At 35.2% G+C, this 20,630-nt stretch overlaps 2 protein-coding genes across 4 annotated transcripts in view; one reads left to right on the top strand and one right to left on the bottom strand.

The window, feature by feature from the left end:
* The window catches only part of NOL4 (nucleolar protein 4), a 365,383-nt gene that overhangs the window by 229,962 nt on the left and 114,791 nt on the right, over positions 1 to 20,630 (bottom strand). The gene's annotated exons all lie outside the window — the stretch shown is intronic.
* On the top strand, positions 18,801 to 19,211 carry LOC102474234 (NADH dehydrogenase [ubiquinone] iron-sulfur protein 4, mitochondrial-like). Its single transcript, XM_014588631.1, has 2 exons — positions 18,801 to 19,110; positions 19,177 to 19,211. The coding sequence occupies exons 1-2, from the start codon at positions 18,801 to 18,803 to the stop codon at positions 19,209 to 19,211; spliced, it is 345 nt and encodes a 114-aa protein (XP_014444117.1).

The raw sequence follows: 20,630 nt of genomic DNA, 5'->3' as shown, positions 1-20,630 counted from the left end.
TTGTCATATGACACAGTAGATTTTCAAGACAAAATGAAATACTCAAAATACATAGGATTATTTCCTAGAGATAAAATGTTCAATTTATGAAGACATTATCTTAAATGTGTATAAATCTAATGGTAGAACTTCAGAATACATGAAGCAAAAATGGTCAGAATTAAAGGGAGAAATAAGTAAGTACACAGAGTTGAAGACTCTAACACATCTGAATTAATAGAATAAGCAGAAAGAAACAGGAAGGCTATATATTTAAATGACACTAACAACCAAGTCCACTTAATTGAAACATGCAGAATATCATATAAACAAGTGTAGCATACTTCTTATTTTCCAGGTGCAAATGGACCTTCATCAAGTCAGATCGTATACTGGACCAGAGAATAAGGCTCAATAGTTTTAAAAGTACTGAAATCATGCAGAAAAGAAGTTAAAACTCTGAAGTCGCAAAAGTTTAGAAATTGAACACCCATTTGTAAATAATCCATCATTTAAATAAGAAATCAAAAGAAAAAAATTAAGGTATTTTATTTGTCTTAAAGTAAAAACAAAATGTAAAAAATTGTATAAAGAAGATTAGATTAAAATATATGGCTTTAAATGCTCATATTAGCAAAGAAGAGATTAGAGTTAAGAATCTAGAAAAAGAAACATTAGATGCAATGAAAATGAATAAAGAAAATCATAAAAAAGTGGAAATTAGTTAAATAGAAAATATAAAATACAAAGAAAAAGCAACATAGCTGGAAGTTGGTTCTTTGACAATATTAATAACATTCTTATCATAACTATCCATATAAGTGACAGAAAGATACACAAAGTAACATTTTTAAGAATGAGAAGTGACACAACAGACTCTACAAAAACTTAAAGGATAGTAGAATGATATTCTAAATCTTTTTTTCTTTTTTTTTTTTTTTTTTTTTGCAACGGGGCACATGTGTGTGCTAGAAACAGAGAGAGAGAGAGAGAGAGAGAGAGAGAGAGAGAGAGAGAGAGAGAGAGAGAGAGAGAGAGAGAGAGAGAGAGAGAGAGAGAGAGAGGGGGAGAGAGCAAATAAGCAAGTATCCCCTGGGGGGGGAATGGCTATGCCACAAATCTTCTGTAATCTCCTTTCTTGATTTGGGGCACATATGTACACACATGTGCTCAGTATGTTTCACAAGCTGCTGGGTCCAGGATTCAAACTGTGCCTTTGGCCATATGAGATCCAGCCACCTTTACCACCATGCCACATACTGGCCTGGCATGCTAAACATGTTAAGCCAATACATTCAACAATTTGTATAAAATGGACAATTCTTTTAAAAACACAACTAAAAGAAAATGATAAGTCTGAATATCTCTTTATGGGTAAAACAGAACTAGAGAATACCAGATATCAAATAAAAAATAAGGTATTTAATTCCTCCAGGTAAGAAATAATAGAAAGATTTACAGAAAAAGAGGTGCAGCCTTTTACAGATACCATTTATCTAGCAATAGTATTGTGAAATTAAATATTTTATCCCCAAAAATGTGATATAACTGAATTGGAAGGATAGGACAGAAAGGATATGTGAGTGCTACAGAAAGACAGTATGTCATGACTAAAAGAGATTCACGAAATAGCAAAAAGAAAGTTATTTAGAAATAAGTGGAAAAAGTCAAAATATTTGAAAGTAGTTGCTTTTGTGTAGCAAGAAAGGAGAGATAGGCAATGGAGTGATATTTTTGATGATATTTGGGGTTTTATATTTTCCATATTCATTAAATTGATGAAAATTAATAATGAGGTCAGTATAAAATATTTGAAAAAAGCAGTTTAGAAAGAAAAAAATAATGTGTAATATATCTTATGAAAACATTCTTCCTATTGTTGTGGTATTGGGTAAAATTATGTAATAAATATGAAAAGTATACATATTTTACTAAATTGGAAGCATGATGTGTATATACAATTTAACAACCTTAGTTTTCACTTAAAAATTTATTAACGGACCAGTCCAGGGCTTGGTGGTTAAGTCATTTGGATCCCACGTGTCCATTCCATGGTTCAAGTTCCAGCCCAAAAACATGCTTGGCAGGTGTACATGTGAGGCCAAAATTCTGACAGGAGGGAGAAATAGAGGAGAAGGGATTGTGGCATAATCATGCCCTATGGGGAAGGGTGCTTTCTTGCTTTCCCTCCTTCTCATTCTTCCTCTTTCTCTCTGTTTCTCTCTGGTAATTGCACGTGCCTTCTGGCGTAAAAAATCTTTTTTAAAAATTATATCATTAATATTTTCCCATATACTTACTATTCTTCAAATTAATATTTGTCATGGTGGCAGAACAGTCCATCCTTAAAAATATTCATTCAATAAACAAGTATTTACAGGCAACTATTATGTTCTAGGCACACTTCTAAGCACTTGAGATACATCAATAGAAAAAAAAAGGTATCACATTTCATTTACCCACTTATTTTATTGTCATGATAATCCTGCAGTGAACCTCTTGGTTGACATATATGTAAGTATGTACACAAACACACACATATACATGATTATTGTTTTATATTAGATGTACTAAGTCCTCTAAGTGCAAATACAAATCAGACATAAAATTATTTTAGCTTTTTTGGAAACATAGTGGCAAACAGCCTCCTAGAACACCAACTTAATTTTTCACTAGTGTGATATGAGAGTATCTGCTTTTATCATATCATAAAAATACCATTATCTTTTAAGTGTCTTTTCCAGTTTGATGGGGAAATGGTGGTTCTTTGATTAGTGTCCATTCTTTTACTTATTTATAACTTTACATATTTTGCCAAATGTTTAGCATTGTTTGTTTGTTTTCTAATTTGGGTTAGCTGACTTTATATCTCATTATCTCAAGACCTTTGTTTCTTTTTATGCTAAGTAAGTGAATACAACAAAATCAAACAAAAAGAAAATTTTATGTTTGTTTTCCAAAAGAAAACACAGGCACAATTACTTCACTTTTTAACTATTGTAGCAGAAAAAGAACAAACAGCTCATGTTACCCATTAAAAGAACATGAAGTTTTTCATAGCTTTGAAAATAACTGTACCCTAGAAACGTAGTTTTAACACTGTTTCACTTATCTCAGGTGATAATATTTTGAACTACCAGTTTTTACAGTAGATATTCTTTTATGGCTTATCTAATTTTATAAGTAGTATTTCATTAGTCATAAAACCAATGCATGGATAAAAAATAATTAAAGTGTAGTCTATAATGAGGGGTCTGGGCAGATACAAGATCCATTGCTCAAAGAAGATTGATTTTTCTCAGGTACCAAGGCTTAAGAGAAAGGTAGAGCACAATATAATAAACACAAATATTTGTTTAGACATTTCTCTTTTGGTTATGAAACAATTTCAATAAAAGTGATTTCTTTCTTAAGGAAGAATCTTAGTTTTCTTTGCTTTTCTTTTTCTTGAAAGATTTTTGCCATAGGGTGTGTACACTTGCCAGAGAGACAGAGAAAAAGAGAGAGAGAAAATAACCCCCTCAGGGGAGATGGCCATGGCACAATCCCTTCTCCACCATTCTCTTCTCAGGATTTTGGGCACACAAACACACACACACACACACATGCCTGGTGTGAATTTCAAGCTGCCAGGTCCAGGACTTGAACTGTGGTCAACTCTGTGGGAGTCCAGCAACGTAACACTTACGTCATCTGCTGATTCCTAAAAGAATTTTTTTAAAAGAATTATTTAATTTTATTTATTCATTCATTTATTTTAATTTGCCCAGAGGGAGACACACACACACACACACACACAGAGAAAGAGCGAGAGAGAGAGAGAAGGAAAGTGAGAAAGACATGCACACACACACACACACAGAGAGAGAGAGAGAGACAGAAGGAAAGTGAGAAAGCAAGCTACCAGTCCAGGACTCGAACTATGGTTGGCCATGTGGGAGTATCCAGCATCTTAACCCCACAACACCTGCTGGTCCCCCTAAAATAGTTTCTTAAGCAAGTGATTATAATTGTTCAGACTTCCCCTTACACACAGGGTTTAGTGTTTTACTGTATGTCACATGACTAGGTGTTTAGATTAAATTCCCAGATAGAAGGCTTCTTGCCTGCACTGTTTATTACTATGGTCCTGGCAGTAAACAAGCTCAGAGCAAGCTCAACCTAAGTGCTTCATAAATGAGAAAAGAATGAATTATTTTTTAATACAGTACACTATTATAAGTCTTTTCAATCATATTAATAAAATTTATAATGCTTGGAGAAGTACTGAATAAAAAAATTATTCAGGGGCTAGCCAAGTAGCGTGATGGTGAAGTTGAATTCCACAGTCTAACTGTGGGCTTTGAGTCCCAGACTCAGCGGTTTGAAAAATAGCCTAGGTTTGGCCAGTATACGGCATGGTGGTTAAGGTGCTGGAATCCCACTTAGCTGACCACGGTTCAAGTCCTGGACCTGGCAGTTTGAAAATCATGCCGGGCACATGAGTGTGCATGCTCAACATCTCTCTCTCTCTCTCATTGTCTCTCTGTCTCTCTGGTGAGCACACGCAAAAATCTAAAAAAAAAAATGCAGGCACGTGTGTATGCATGACTAAAGTCTCAAGTGGAAAATTGTGGAGAAAGGATTATGGTGTGGCCATCCTCCCAGGGGGTGATTTCTCACTTTCTCTCTCAGTCTCTCTCTGGTGAGCTCATGTATCCTACAGCAAAAAATGGAAAAGAGGAGTAGCAGCTATTCTCCATGTAAGTCTTATTATGAGTCATGGCGCTAGAGGCATGGAGGAGTTAAGCAAAATTGTTAAAAGTCAAAGCATATTTGCTTTCAGTGGTCTTCTTCTCCCATGTAAAAAGTTTTTAAGTGGATATTTGTTGAAACTGGGAATAAGTACATTCAGTCATGTATTCCAGTATTTTCTCTATTAGTACATATGTTTGAAGTTTTTATTAAATTAATTACAATATTTATAATATGACCAGATTTTGCATACATATATCCATAGAATAGCTATCTAAGATATGCAATTTTGCATATGTTTTAATAAATGCAAAAAATCACCCAGTAAGTTCCTACACGGTTCTCCCAGTGGGTAATTGATCATTTCAATTTATTTATTCCTAATTGCAAAGGTTTTATTTATTCATTTATTTTTTTGGAGGAGAGTATATTTTCTTCCCTTTAAGGGATAAAATTAACGCTCAGCTTTCAATGGTACAATGGTCAAATTTTCATATCATGACAGGTGACAGATAAATACTTTAGTAGCAGGCATCCACTAACACGTGGGATGCCTGTGAGCAAACTACAGTAAGGCTGGCTACTTGCAGAAGGAGCTTCTTCTGGTCAGATGAGCTATACAAAGCTTTTCCTTCCTCTGGACAAATGCAACTTCTCACCAGTGCACTTGGCTTGGCGAAGCAGAACACAATCTAGAAGGAAGGTGTACTCACTCCCTGGCCAGCAGGCTTTGCAGGTGCCCAAACTTGATCATTGCATTGCTGCCTTCCTAACTTTGCCTCTGTCTCCCAGATATTATCTGAAGTTGAACACATTCTGGGGTAGTTTAGTAAATGCTCCATAAAATATAGAGTTACTATTTCCTTAAGTTCAGATTGTGTTCCTTTTTCTTGATTATGGATTCATAATTATTTCAGTTAATTGGAAAGGAAGTCTCAAAACTTTGGGAAGATGCAAGTATTTCCTCTCTCCATTCTTCTGACAAGATCACACCACAATTCTAATATCACATTTTTCCTTGGCAGGAGGACGAGTCTCGGGCTGGACTGGAATGACAAATGATGAAAATAACATTTCTACTAAGCTTTGCAAGCTGGGACTGTTCAAAGCACTGTAGATGTAGGAGACTCTCTGATTCCATGGAGTGTTTTAGTTCTTTAAATATCATCTGAGCCCCACTACAGGAAGATAGAATTGTCACTTGTGCAACTTTTACTGAACTCCTCCTATGCACCAGAGTTCAAAGATGGGCTCTTTAATTCTTTCACACAGAGTTGAGTTGCCAACTTCTTTTATATAAAGGAATGTAAAATGGCAAGTCATACTGAATAGCACAGTAACTTTTAATACTTTCAGGATTCTTTGACAAAAATTTTCTACAAAATGGTGGCTAGTAACATTTATTATTTCTAATAACATAGAAAGCATCTATTTTTAGCAATAGGACTGACTACAACAATATGAGTCCTTGAACAGTGAACTCTTTTTATGTTTGACTTGCATATATATCTGCAAACTCCCTAGAGGTGCATTCACAAATTAGCATGAAAATGTCTAACACAGGCAGCAAATTTTTGCCTCAGAGTCTAACACAAGGCAGCAAATTTTTGCCTCAGAATCAAATGGAATTCACATACTCTACCAAATAAAAAGCAAGAGAGACTTCTTTCTTTTGGGTTGTTGGAAAAGTCATGACGTACTTTTCTATGTAAAAATGTGTCATGACTTTTCTGACGACCCAATACTAATGTTATACACACACACACACACATATATAAATACATGTACACGTGTATATATATGTATATATTTAAATAAAGTTCACAATATCCATCGATCACTTAAAGGATAAATTGCCTTTAAAATTAATAATCATAATGCTGAAACACAATGAGAAAGGAAAATAAAACAAACAAAAACAAGTGCTGAATTGTCTTAACTTTGAGTGGTATTAAAGTTTACAGAACAAAAGCTACATACAAATAAAAGGAGAAATTCACTTTCATTCATATGAAATAGTTCATTTAACACATATATAAGAAAGAAGGATGTTGGAAGAAATTTGATAACAGTGGACCTCTAGTGGTTATTAGAGTAATTGATGAATTTCCTATTTTCTATCACTTCCTCTTTTAGTCAAAACAATATTCAAATGTTCCAGGATGTTACTACCCACAACAACAATACAAATGGTAACATATTTACACATGTTTTTCGAAAAACAAAACAAAGCAAAAAATAAAACCAACTTACTAAGTTGGTTGATCACAAGTTACCAAATAAAATTATAGTGTTTTACACTTAAAAATTATCTTTATAGTTTTTTAAATTCTATAGGCTTACTTCTCCATCATGAAATAATTTCCATCAACAACCAGAAAATAGATATATGTTGGCCTTTTTTTTTGAAGTCAAGATGTCTTAGCCAAAATTTAAATATGTGAGCAATAAATACATAATTTTACTTGCAAAAAAGACAACACCTCTATTTTTTTTTCCATTAGAATAAAATGAGTGCCTGTTTCATTTAATCATAACCCTATCCACACTAGTCAGGTGACAGGAATTCACATTGGAGAGACATAGATTGTATTCTAATAAAAAGCAAAATGTCTTGGGTGACATTAATTCTTCTTTTAAGTTATTCTTATTAAGGATGTCCTTTGCCCTTTACTAATAAATACTACTGTCAAAAATCAAGCCATTCCTGAAGTGATACTTGATGTCTTAGACATAAGAACAGACCCCACAGGGCAAAGATGCACCAGCTCTCTGAACTCACTTCCACAGATCAAGTACTTCCCACTGGTGACATTGTGTTCCTTTGCTGTATATCATCACCAAATTATTTTAAAAAGAGAAGTGTAGGGGAAGATAAAACATTTAAAAGTCATGTCCAGGATGATTTGTCTATGTATATGCAATGATGTGCCAGTTTGGAAGCAATATGTCAATAACTATCAGAACTAAATGTATTGCACACTGTTTCAAACCATGTTTTAATTTAGAGAGAGATGTCTAAAATGCCTAGTGATCACGTCTAAAAGGACACAGGTACCTAATGAACATTACATCTGATTTCCTGCCAGGTTTTGAAAATGGAGGGATGTTGATCAGGATGATAAATTTAAGGCAGCTGTGAAGTTCTAGAAATGGTAATTCCTGACTTCCAATCCAAACTTAATGATGGCTACTAACATCTGCATTCTATTAGGATTTACAGGATTACCAATTCAAGTGTACAAAAAAGAGGGCACTTCTGTTATTAACTGAATGTAGCTTATTTCCCTCACTTCTGGTGAGAGAGAGAAACTGATACCAAATAAAGGTCATTCAGTCATTTCCAACTAGAACTCAGTCTCTAGGAAAGATTCTAACCACCACCACCACCATCATCACTCATTCCCCTTCTCCCTAGCAGCCAAATGACATAATGTTATGTGAAGCCTGAAAAGGTGGGTGGGCAGAGAAATGAGTTCAGTTTATTCTGTCTTCATTGTCCTCTAAGGAAGTAAAACTTTCTAATCAATGTCTGCCCTTGTCAAGTCTTCCAATGATGATCATAGCCTTGTCAAGACTTTCAGATGATAGCTTCATGACTTCTTCATCTCAACCATAGGGATTCTGCCAGTTCACCAGACTGTCCCATCCCAGGCTGGCACATGTGTTGGCAAGATTTTCTTTAGTCTGAATACCTCACACTATTGCTATCAAACTCTTCAGATGCCACATTGGCCAAAGGGCATCCCTGTGAGGTTTGCTATCATCCTGACTACACTCAAGGCCATGAGAAACACACTGACTCCAATTTTGTACCATACAAGTAGGTTCCAGCTACCTTGACATGTTGGCCAGGACCACTGGGCTTCTCTCAGTGAACCTTGCATTTCACATCTCCAAACCATTCTTTCCCACATATAATTGAACTATTAACTTATTTTGGAAGGAAAAAATGTTCTTATATAATTATGCATTCCTGTTTCTTCTGTCATTTATTTTTTCAGTCTTCCAGGCTTTTGCTCCTATTTAAAGCCAAGTTTTTAGAACTCTATTCAATGTCTAGATTTTGCAAGTGAAATCTGTAGTTATAAGGATATATATCTATGCTATTAATTTAAAAATATCCTTTTAAACACTCCAAGGCTAAGTAATTGAATCCTTCTCTTCATGCCAGATTGATCCTGAGGGCTGTTCATTTTGGAAAACACTGGATTCTTCTTGAAGGAGGGTATGGTAAGCAGAAGTAAAAATAATTAAAAACCAGGCACACATAGTTTAAAATAAAAATATTAGCCCATTATGATTTAACAGTTTCAAAACACAAGGCCTTGGCATATACTGTTGCTTCTGCCTAAAGGACTCTCATGGCTTTTGTCACCTGTGAACTGTTCATCCTCTGGATCTGAGTCACTTCTTCTGAGAGGCATATTCAGCTCCTCCATGTCCAGGCTAAACCAGTGCCAGTACTAATACTCTCTCATGAGATTCTTCCTTTTTATAGAAGTTGTCCCAATTTATAATTATGTACTTAGTCTCAGAATTATATAATAATCACAACTCTAGAATATGTACCAATTCTGGTAGTGCAGTTTTCGTGTAGTAGTTTAGTATCTGTCTTGTACAGTGCTGAATCCCAGTCCTCACATAGTTCTAGCGCATAGCAGTTGACCGATAAATATTTGTTATAAATGCCTACATTGACTTCATAGCTGCTATCACAGACTCCAGATGGTAATAAGGCAAATATTAACCCTAATTGAAAATGGAGGGCTCCTAGACTTACATATGTGGAACAGTATGCAGCATGACACACAGTTTATAGTATAGAGCTGAACTTTGGTCCTGTGAGTTCAATCCACTTTTCTATCCATTGTATCACACCATTCTTCCTTGCCATCTTTAGTAATATTTTTGTACCTGCATTATAGAGCAGTCTTGGTAAACACTTCCCCAGAAGATAAAGCATTATTGTTATTACTATTTTGAGAGATTTTTGCTATAAGGTGTGTGCATTATCTAGAGAGACAGAAAGCCAGAAATCACTCCCCACCCCTGGGGGAATGGCCAAGCTGCAATCTCCTCTCTTCCATTCTCCTCTGGGGATTTCAGGCACTTATACACACACACACACACACACACACACACACACACACACACACACACCATGAGTTTCAAGCCACTGGGCCTGGGACTCAACTATGGTCGACCATCTGGGAGTCCATCATTTTAATCATCAGGCCACCTGCTGGTCCCAATAAAGCATTATTTGTAGCAGCAAAAAAGTAGCATGGTTTAATGTCAAGGAAACCAAGCACGGAGTTTAGTTTTGAAATGCGAATAACATGTGCCAAAATCTATGCGAAACTTATCTATAAGATTTCTATAATAACATTTTGTAGTCTTCTTTTTAAGAAAGAAGAAGGCCCTTTATCTACAGGTACAAATGGAGAAACTGGCTGGCTAACAGTTTGGCTGCTTTTTAACTGGACTGTTTATTCTTTTGCAGGTGAGCTACTTAAGTTCCCTGTATATTTTGGTTATCAGTCCCTTAACTGAGGAAGGGTATATTTTGGTTATCAGTCCATTATCTGAGGAAGGGTTTTTAAATATATTCTCCCATTCTGAGGGTTGTCTCTTCACTCTAATTATCATTTCTCTAATTGTCCAGAAGTTTTTTAAACTGATGTAATTCCATTTGTCTACTTTTGGGATTATTGCCTGTGCTTTGGGGTTCTCATTTGAAAAGTCTTTGCCTACTATGGTGTCTATAAAAGTTTCCTTGTGTTATCTATCAGTAGTTTTATACTTTGAGGTCCTAAGTTTATATTTTTGATCCATTTTGAGTTGATTTTCGTTAATGGTGAGAGATAGAGGTCCAGTTTCATCCTTCTACAGGAGGAAATCAAAGGAAAAAAGAAGCAGCAAACATTTGGGCACAAAAACAGAAAATTGTTTGAAAACTGCTGATGATAATGTATATGGTAATAACTTTGATTAAACTAATATACAGTGTAGTCATACTGAGGAGACTCATTTTGTATGCTGTAATGATATACAGTGATGAAATGTAAAAAATAATACTAATAGCAAAAATTAAAAATAGTTTGGTTGACTGACAAACCCAACTCAACATGCAGGGCTATATATAAATCATTCACAATCATTAGACAAAAGAATAGGCCTAAAAGTAATGGATTCTGTTATTAACCACTCAACCAAAACTAGACTAATAAAGTTTATTAAGTACTCAATGCCACAATATCTCACGAGCACTTAATAAACTTCATTGGTCTAATTTTGTTCTTTTCACAAATGCAAAGAATTTCAATTTATAAGTGAAAGACTTCTTTTGAATTTTAGTATTTTGTTTTCTTTTGGAAACATTAAAATAGGACTAAATATCCCAGTATTACATTTATCTCCTTAACTGCAATCTGGATATTTCCACTTTACATACTCTTTCACATTCTTTTTAAAATATTTGTGTTAAATTAAAATAACCATTATGTTATATAAAAAATGTTATTTTAAGACATGTGGCTTGAATGATTAATGTTTCAAAATAGCCTATTTGTTCAGAAATCGTTGGGAAATAATACTCTTCATATAAAAAGTATACATTTCATTGTTATTTCATGTAAGGCAAAGCTGAAACATTATAAAATAAGCTTACAAGGTAAGTCATTATTGGCGTGAGTGGATGGTCATGAATAAAGTGTTTTTGTTTGTTCGTTTGTTTATTTCCCTCTCCTAAACCTTGGTCATATCATTTAGAGTGAAGTACAGTAAATGAAACTAGAAGAATCAAAATAATAAATACAGTTGAGGAGGCTAGCAATAGATTCTTATTGTCCTTTCCATACAAAGGAAGAATAGGGAGAATTACATAAATTATCAAAACTCAGTTATATGGGAACCAGCAGTTAGCATAATGGCTATATCGCTGGACTCCCACATAGTCGACCGCGGTTCAAGTCTCGGACCCGTTCGCTTAAACTCACGCTAGGTGCGTGTGTGTGCGTGCCCAAGATCCCGAGAGGAGAATGGAGGAGAAGGGATTGCGGCGTGACAATCCCCCCCGGGGGGTGATTTCTCGCTTTCTGTCTCTGTCTGTCTGGTGAGCACACGTGCCCTATAGTGAAAACCTCTCAAAAAAGAAAAAAAAAGTCAATTATAGGGATCAGCAGTTAGTGTAATGGCTATGTCGCTAGACTCCCATGTAGTCAACCGTGGTTCACGTCCCGAACCCGGTGGCTTAAACTCACACCAGGCGCGTGTGCGTACGTGCCCAAGATCCCGAGAGGAGAATGGAGGAGAAGGGATTGCGGCGTGACAATCCCCCCCGGGGGGTGATTTCTCGCTTTCTGTCTCTGTCTGTCTGGCGAGCACACGTGCCCTATAGTGAAAACCTCTCAAAAAAGAAAAAAAAAGTCAATTATATTCTTGAGATAAAAGGAAATAACAAATTTTAAATGCATAGAAATTACTGTCTGGTGTTGAATATTACATCCCAGAATATTATCGGGAATATTGGACTATAATAGAAGATAGATTGAGTACATGAGACTAAACTGGTGAAATAGATTTTTATGACTTTTGACTAAAACATTGCTGATTTTCTTCTAGGCTTTGTTTTCTGGTTTTAAGGATTTTTGCCCTGTCTTGAGCTGTCAATAGGTTCATGTACCTACTATTTGAACAGAATCCCAACCTGTTTCCTGGCCTTAAGTTTCAAACATAATTCCTTACCATTTATAAGTTTATTTATTTATTTATTTATATTTATTAAAGCTAAAACTTCTTTTCTTGAAATTAAAAAATATAGTAAAAAATACATAGTTAATTATTGTTTTTGCCCTGTCTTGAGCTGTCAATAGGTTCATGTACCTACTATTTGAACAGAATCCCAACCTGTTTCCTGGCCTTAAGTTTCAAACATAATTCCTTACCATTTATAAGTTTATTTATTTATTTATTTATATTTATTAAAGCTAAAACTTCTTTTCTTGAAATTAAAAAATATAGTAAAAAATACATAGTTAATTATTGTAGTAAGCTATATAGCATCAGTTAGCTGCTACCTTATAGTATTCTACTTAGAATTTCATGCCTAAAGTCAGATATGTATTCATAGTTATGTATATATCCGCTGAACTTGCTATTGAAAGTAGATAGATCATTTAAGAAATTTTGTGAATCAACGAAATGTTGGGAGGAAAAAAAATGGAAAACTGAGATAGTGTGGGAGGAGGGTAGGAAATGGCAGAGAGTGAGAAATAGGGATATATATATATACAAAACTAGAACTGGAAAATTATTGATGATAATATGCATGATGAAGCCACTATGCAGCATATTCTGGATTGAAAATCACATTTTATATGCTGTGACAATGCTCAGTGAATGAATGTAAAATAATTAATTTAAAAAATTTAAAAAGAAATAAAGAAAAAAAGATGTTATTGAAATAAGCAGGATTTAAATTTGTTACTCCATTTATAGAAAGATCAACAAAACCAATATTTCAATGGCTAGAAATAATATTTTTATAATGATGAAAATACTACAAGGATATATGCATGGAATAGGGAGGTATCAGAAAACATGCACACATAGTTATAATTGACAGATTAAAAAGCATAGGTTATATACAAATATTAGTCAGAATATTAATTCTTCATTAAGGGATGATTGGGCCTGCATGGCATACAATAATTTGTATAATCAAGTTCAAGTCATAGAATGTAAGAAAAACAATGGTTACAGAGGTGAGCTTGCAACAAGTGAAAACTTATGTTTAAAAGCATGGGATCCAGATCCAGAATGGCTGTGTTCCAATCCTGTTTCTATACTCTGCAAGTATAGTGATAGTCGGTTGGTTAGTTAGTCATGGTTTCCTCATTCGTAGCAAAAAAATAGTAAGACTACCTACTTGATATGATTGTTCTAAGTACTTAAAAATTTAATTCTTCAGACAGCACCTGGAATTCAGTAAGCAATCAAGAACGTTAGTTATCATCATCATCTTTCTTCCCTTTCTATGACAAATAACTTCAGTAATAGTGTGATTTTAATGGGTAAATCAAAGCTTAGACATTTTATTGATTCTACAACAGAATGGCAGTACAGTCATGCATGCACATGACATTTCGGACAAATCCCTGATGCTGATATGTGCTAAAGAGCAAGTACACTCTCTCATAGGCCAGTTTAGAGCACTGCACCAGCATGTCCACTAACCCAATAATGCTATTCTGATGTCTCATGATCGCTATAGCACAGATTTAAAGACAGAGCTAAGCAGTGATGAATTGCACCATTTATTCTGTGTAACATCAGAATCTATTCTCCAAGACATTGTTACACCACAGCAGTAATGATACATTAGGGAAATAAATGCCCATATTGATAGAAGGGCTGATTGATGAGATTTTATTGCCAGAGCTTCAAAAGTATGAAATGTATACAGATATTTAATGTTGTTAATAAGATAATGACACTGTGGTTGAAAGAAATTGGAAGACACTCTCCACTATCTTAGAACCTCACAATAAATTTTATGAAAAGTACTAGAAGGAAAACAACTATTATGTTTTAAATAGCTAATGTTTTATTTCTCTCTCTGTGTCTCTGTCTCTGTCTTCACACATACGAGAAAAGATTTACTTAAGATTTACTATTTCTTTGATCAACTGGACTGGGGAGAAATGTTCATATATTGAAATGTTCACTTTGTAAACTAAATAATGTGATTGAATATATAAAAAAATTTTTAAAGTTTAAAATAAAATAAAATAAAATAATAAAAAAATATTTTACTATTTCTTTATGGTGACTTCTTAATGAATTCACTTTAAAATCTCAAAGCTACTTCACCGTTTCATTGTTATTAAGCAGATTTTGGAGGGAGACAAGGATAGGTATGAAGGACCACAGAGTAAAATGTAAAAAGGAAAAAGGATACAATATTCATCCACGACAAGAAAAGCAACTGCCTCTCGAATGTTTGGCAAGACTGGTCTAAGAGTTGAGTACACTTGTACTACAGAAATAAGCAGATGGGGAAGAAATTTCAAAATGCTATTTCAATGGAAATGTATTTATATTCTACTATGTGTCAGACATTGTGTTTTGTTCCAAAAGGAGTGTGCAAGAATGCAGAAGACATATTTTGCTTCCTGCCTTCAAGGCACTCCCAGTCAAATGGAGAAGTGACACTAATAAGAAAATAATTATAATATAAATGTATAATAAAGATAATGAAATAAATCCTTTCAACCCCTTTCTTCAATATCCTCCAATTGCACTTTCTTTTTGTCGACCCACAATCTACCTAAGATCCCTGTAAGTCTAGTAAATAAAGATTTGCATGGTCAATTTAGCTCCATGTGGTACTTGATTTATCTACCTGCACAGCTGCCAGGCAATACCAGCTTTAAAGTCCTATTCAACACTGAAAATGTTGCTTAAATGCAAAAAGCGACTTTTAAAAAAGTAATAGCTAGGTGATCCAAACTAATACAAGAATGCTGTAAAGAAATGCAGCCAAGTATTGACTTATAGTGAGAGTTTATGAAGCTAGACAGGTAATAGTAAAAGCAACAATTTTTAAAAGGCATGACTTTCAAATTTGGTTGTTTTGATTCTCTAATTACAGCTGGATATATGAACTGATAGGTTTAAAGTTTATTTGAATAAATGCAATATACATATACATACACACATTTATACATGTATATGTACATATACAAATATATATATATGCATATTTATTTTTTTTCTAACACCTCTCCAGTGTCATGTGGATTCTTAACCTTATCTGTCTTATTTTTTTTTTTAAGGTTTTTACCTTAAGGTGCATGTGCTCATCAGAGAGAGTGAGACAGACAGTGAGAGGGACTCCCCAGGGGGGATGGCCATGCTGCAATCCTTTCTCCTCCATTCTCCTCCTGATATCTTGGGTATGTGCGCACATGCACCTGGTGTGAGTTTTAAGCCACTGAGTCTGGAATTTGAACTATGGTCAACTACGTGGGAGTCCAGCGATGTAACCTCTACACCATCTTCTGGTCTCTATCTTTCTAATCTTAATAGAGACAAAACTCAGTATTCAAGGACTAAGGATCTAGCACCTGGTGCTTAATTTTAATAGCATTTTGGCATTTCCTGGTGGTACTAAAACATTGAATGTTAAATCCATGTAATCACTCATGTACCAGCAAATACTGTCATGAAGAGAATGACAACTGCAAGAACAGTATCTCAAAACAAAGAGCCCATAAGTAAAATCCCCAAATCATCTGACACCCTTCACTGATCACATTAGATACTCCAAGGCGAGTTTGAAACCAAGATGATATGCCCTAGTTCTCCAAAGGCCCAGGATCAAACTGTACTGCCATTCTGTTGTAGAATCAATAAAATGTCTAAGCTTTGATTTACCCATTAAAATCACACTATTACTGAAGTTATTTGTCATAGAAAGGGAAGAAAGATGATGATGATAACTAACGTTCTTGATTGCTTACTGAATTCCAGGTGCTGTCTGAAGAATTAAATTTTTAAGTACTGGACACTAGAGTATGGCAAGCTTCACACTGAAATCAATATGCTAGGTCTAAAAACAAGCACTCATTTAAATGAAAACTACTTAAGCAATATGAATGAAGTATTGAACACAGATCTTTAACTTGAGCAAGGTGGAGCAAAGGTCCAAATAATATGATCCTAAATGTAGGAAGAAAATATATTCCCTATAAAACCATTTATAATAAATGCAAAACTGAGGCCAGCTGGTGGTGTGGTACTTAAAGCAGCTGAATTGACATGGAAGACTACTCAGTTCAGAGGGCCGAATGTGTATGTGTGTATACCCAAAATCCTGAGAGGAGAATGGAAAAGGGATTGTGTCATGGCCATCTCTCCTGGGGGTACTTTCTCCCTTACTTTCTCTCTTTCTCTTTCTCTGTTTCTCCGTTTCTCTCAGATGAGCATATATGATCTATAGTAAATCTTTAATAATAACAATAATAATAATTTAAAAAGGAAAAAAATGAATAACTAGATATCCTTTTCCCCTATGTAAGCCAAATTGCTTTTTTGTCTTTTGCTTTTGGAAATAGAGAATTACTCCTTAAAAGAAATGTTAAATGATTAAATATATATGTACACATACATGCACAAATATTATAAAAGGATTTAACAATCAAAATTTTCTCCAATTCATAGGTTCCTTTTTTATTTTTATTTTTATTTTTTTTTGTCATAGGGTACATGAGCTTACCAGAGAGGGAGAAAATTGAGAAACCACTCTCCAAGGGGATAGCCAGGCCACAATCCCTTTTCCTCCTTTCTCCCCTTGGGACATCTTTTGGGCACACACACACACACACACACATGCACACACACTCAGAGTGTTTCCCAAGTCTCAGGGTCCAGGACTGAGATGGTAGTGTTGGCTACATGAGAACCAATGCCTTAACCAACAGTGATCTGTTGACTCAATAAGTAACATTCTTCATTGTTGCCTATTTTTTTAATTACTTATAAAGATAGTTCATATGTCTATAAATGATATAATTATTTATAGAGCAACTGTCATAAAGAAAGCTTTCTAAAAGCTTCATCAACTTAACTACCTCAACTTGGAATAAATAGTTAAATAGATTCATCACACAAATTATCTTAACATAGCATTGTAATAGCTCAAATTTAAAAAAGCATCATTTTATTATTTTTGATATATTAAGTCCAGAGGTGTATGCAAGTTAAAATTGAGAATAATGCCTTTAAGAATATATTCAATTTTGAAATACAAATATTTTATTGTATTTGTGTAATAAAAACCACAACATTCTATTAATAATTTTGGCTCTATGCAAAATTTCCTAAGCAATTAGAAGAAATAAAAGTAAAACAATCTTGCATAACAAAGAAAATGACTTACACAAGACAACATAGACTCACTAGGGAATTTGGTGTTCAGCCTGAAAACATTTTAATAGCTTTTCTAATTAAAACTTGCCATCATAAAAAAAATTAACCACTAAATTTAATTTCCTACTAAGTATACTGTTCTATATCATTTTTATTAAAAACATGTTTTATTAGATTTTTCCAACTAAATTAAATGGCGAATTGCTTTTATTGCTGGTTTATAAGCTTTAATAATTACATGAACTATCCTATTCAGACAAATTAGATGCCATTTTAGTCATGATCATAATTTACTAAAATTTTATTCACATACATTAATGAGCAGTAAAAGAATATTGCATATATGTTTGTGTGTGTGCTCTTAAATTCAATGTGTGCAACTGAGTTAGAAGTCAGACCCCGCCCGTAGGCAGGTAGGGAAAAGGCTTGAGAGAGAGAGAGAGAAAGAGAGAGAGAGAGATCACCGAGTTTTTTAATGAACCCATTATGTTTTCTTCTCTATAGTTTAGTTAAAATGCAACATATTCTTTATTTTTTTCTTACATTCCCACCTTGCCGATGTACTTAATTAGATCAAAACCAGTAACATTCCAGGGCACAAAGATAAAGAAATCTCCATCACTAACTAAAACATACAGCCATCTGGCCCCTTCCAGGGACTAATAGGAACTCCTGATTTCTGATGTCTTAGTTCTAAGACCTGGGCTGATAGCCCATTTCAAAGAAAAACAGGTATTTATTCCTCAGGATCCTATATAATGAAGCTTATTCGGCACATCTACAGCAACCTATCTGGGGCCCATTCCTTCCACTGCATTTAAAGATTTCCTCCTTCAATAAAACTCTGCTTGCTGGGGCTGGCAGAGGGCATAGTAGTTAAGGCACTGGACTCCCACTTGACCTACCTTGGTCTGAGTCTACTCCAGGCACATGTGTGTGTGTGCCCAAAACAATTAAGAAAAGGTAATACTTTTTTTGAGCTAATTCATACTCCCACTAATTTCTAGGATCTGAAATTCAAAAGCAGAAACTTAAGGGTGTTTGCCTGCAGCAAGATGACTGTGGTCTCAATGCCGAGGGTGCTGAGGCAGGCAGTGGCTATAGCTGCCATTTCCATTTCAAGGGTTCCTACCAGGTTGCTGAACACATTCATGTGGAGGCTGGCACAGGACCAAACTCGAGGCATACAACTCATAACAGTTGATGAAAAATTGGATATTACTACATTAACTGATGTTCCAGAAGAGCATGTCAAAACTAGAAAAGTAAGGATTTTTGTTCCTGCTTGCAATAATGTGCAGTCTGGAATAAATAACACAAAGAAATGGAAGCTGGAGTTTGATAACAGGGAGCGATGGGAAACTACTTTGATGGGTTGGATATCAACCACTGATCCCTTGTCTAACATGGTTCTAACCTTCATTACTAAAGAAGATACAGTCACCTTTGCAGAAAATAATGGTGTGAACTAGTTACTGCTGCTGTTGAAATCAGGTGGTATTTTCTAATCTGGTATCTACTTCCCAGGATGGAGCTATGATGCAAAGAGAGGAAGTTTCTGAATCCCAAGTCCAAGTCTTATGGTGCAAACCACTGTTGCAACAAAAGAACAAGAGTATCCACAAAATAGTGTGGGACCGACTATATCTCTGCGCTTGATGGTGAACAAAGTGAGCTGTACAGTATTGATAGTCCATGTATAATAAATCTCTTAATATCTTAATAAATTTGAACTTTACGCTAAAAATAAAAAGAACAAAAGAGAAGCAGAAGCTTCAGTGACAGCATTTCTACTTCGAATCCACTGAAATGGATGGCAGAACCAGAAGGACTCTTACGCACTGTGCGTATCTGAATGCAGGATGACTTTGTCTATTAAGTCTGAGTGTGCTTTTGGGAGTTCTGTACCCACAGACATTGCATAGTAAAGTTTCCTTCATAATAAGCTTATTATATTTTATAATACCTGCAGGGATTCTATATTTTTATGGGTAAGTCAAATATATAAAATCACCCCCAAGGGGGGATGGCCATGCTGCAATCCCTTCTCCTCCATTCTCTTCTCCAGACCTTGAGCACACATGCACACGTACCCGGCATGAGTTTAAGCCACCGTGTCTGGGACTCAAACTGCGATCGACTACATGGGAGTCCAGCAAAATAGCCATTAGGCCAACTGCTGTTCCCAAGTATGTCAAAATTAAATGGCTTATGGGAACCAGCAGTTAGCGTAATGGCTATGTCGCTGGACTCCCACGTAGTCAGTCGACCGTGGTTCACGTCCCGGACCCAGTGGCTTAAAACTCACGCCTGGCGTGTGTGCGTGCGTGCCCAAGATCCCGAGAGGAGAATGGAGGAGAAAGGATTGCGGCATGACCATCCCCCCTGGGGGGGCGATTTCTCGCTTTCTGTCTCTATGTCTCTCTCTGTCTGTCTGGCAAGCGCACGCGCCCTATAGTGAAAATCTCTCCAAATAAAAATTAAATGGCTTATTATTCACTTAGTGTTGAGGTAGATGATAAACAGCTTATTCTAGTTGCTTCCAAACCAAAATGAGGGTAAAATACTTCTTATGTAAAAAGTCAAGAGTTTCTACACATTTTTTCACCATTATGTGTTTATCAAGTTAACAAAGTAGTATGATGGCCAGCTCGTGGCATGGTGGTTAAGGTGGCTGAATCCCACATAGCCAACAGTGGTTCAAGTCCCAGATCCCACAGTTTGAATAATGCCAGGCACTTGTGCATGTGTGCCCTCAAATCCCTAGATGGTAAAGGAGAAAGGATTCTGTTATAGCCATCCCCCTGCCAGGGTGGGGCAGTGATGTCCAATTTCTCTGTCTCTCTCTGTGTTTGTGCACCCTTTAGCAAAAACAACAAAACAAAACAAAAAGAGAATAAAACATTATGAACCTAAAGTAAGTAAATGAAGCTGAATATTAAACATGAATCTTAACGAGTTCTCATTAATACAAAATCAAT

The sequence above is a fragment of the Tupaia chinensis genome, unplaced genomic scaffold (genome assembly GCF_000334495.1).
Source record: "Tupaia chinensis unplaced genomic scaffold, TupChi_1.0 Scaffold000290_1, whole genome shotgun sequence".
Taxonomy (NCBI): Eukaryota; Metazoa; Chordata; class Mammalia; order Scandentia; family Tupaiidae; genus Tupaia; species Tupaia belangeri.
The sequence above is the reverse complement of the archived record's forward strand: the minus strand, read 5'-3'. Positions and strand labels throughout refer to the sequence as shown.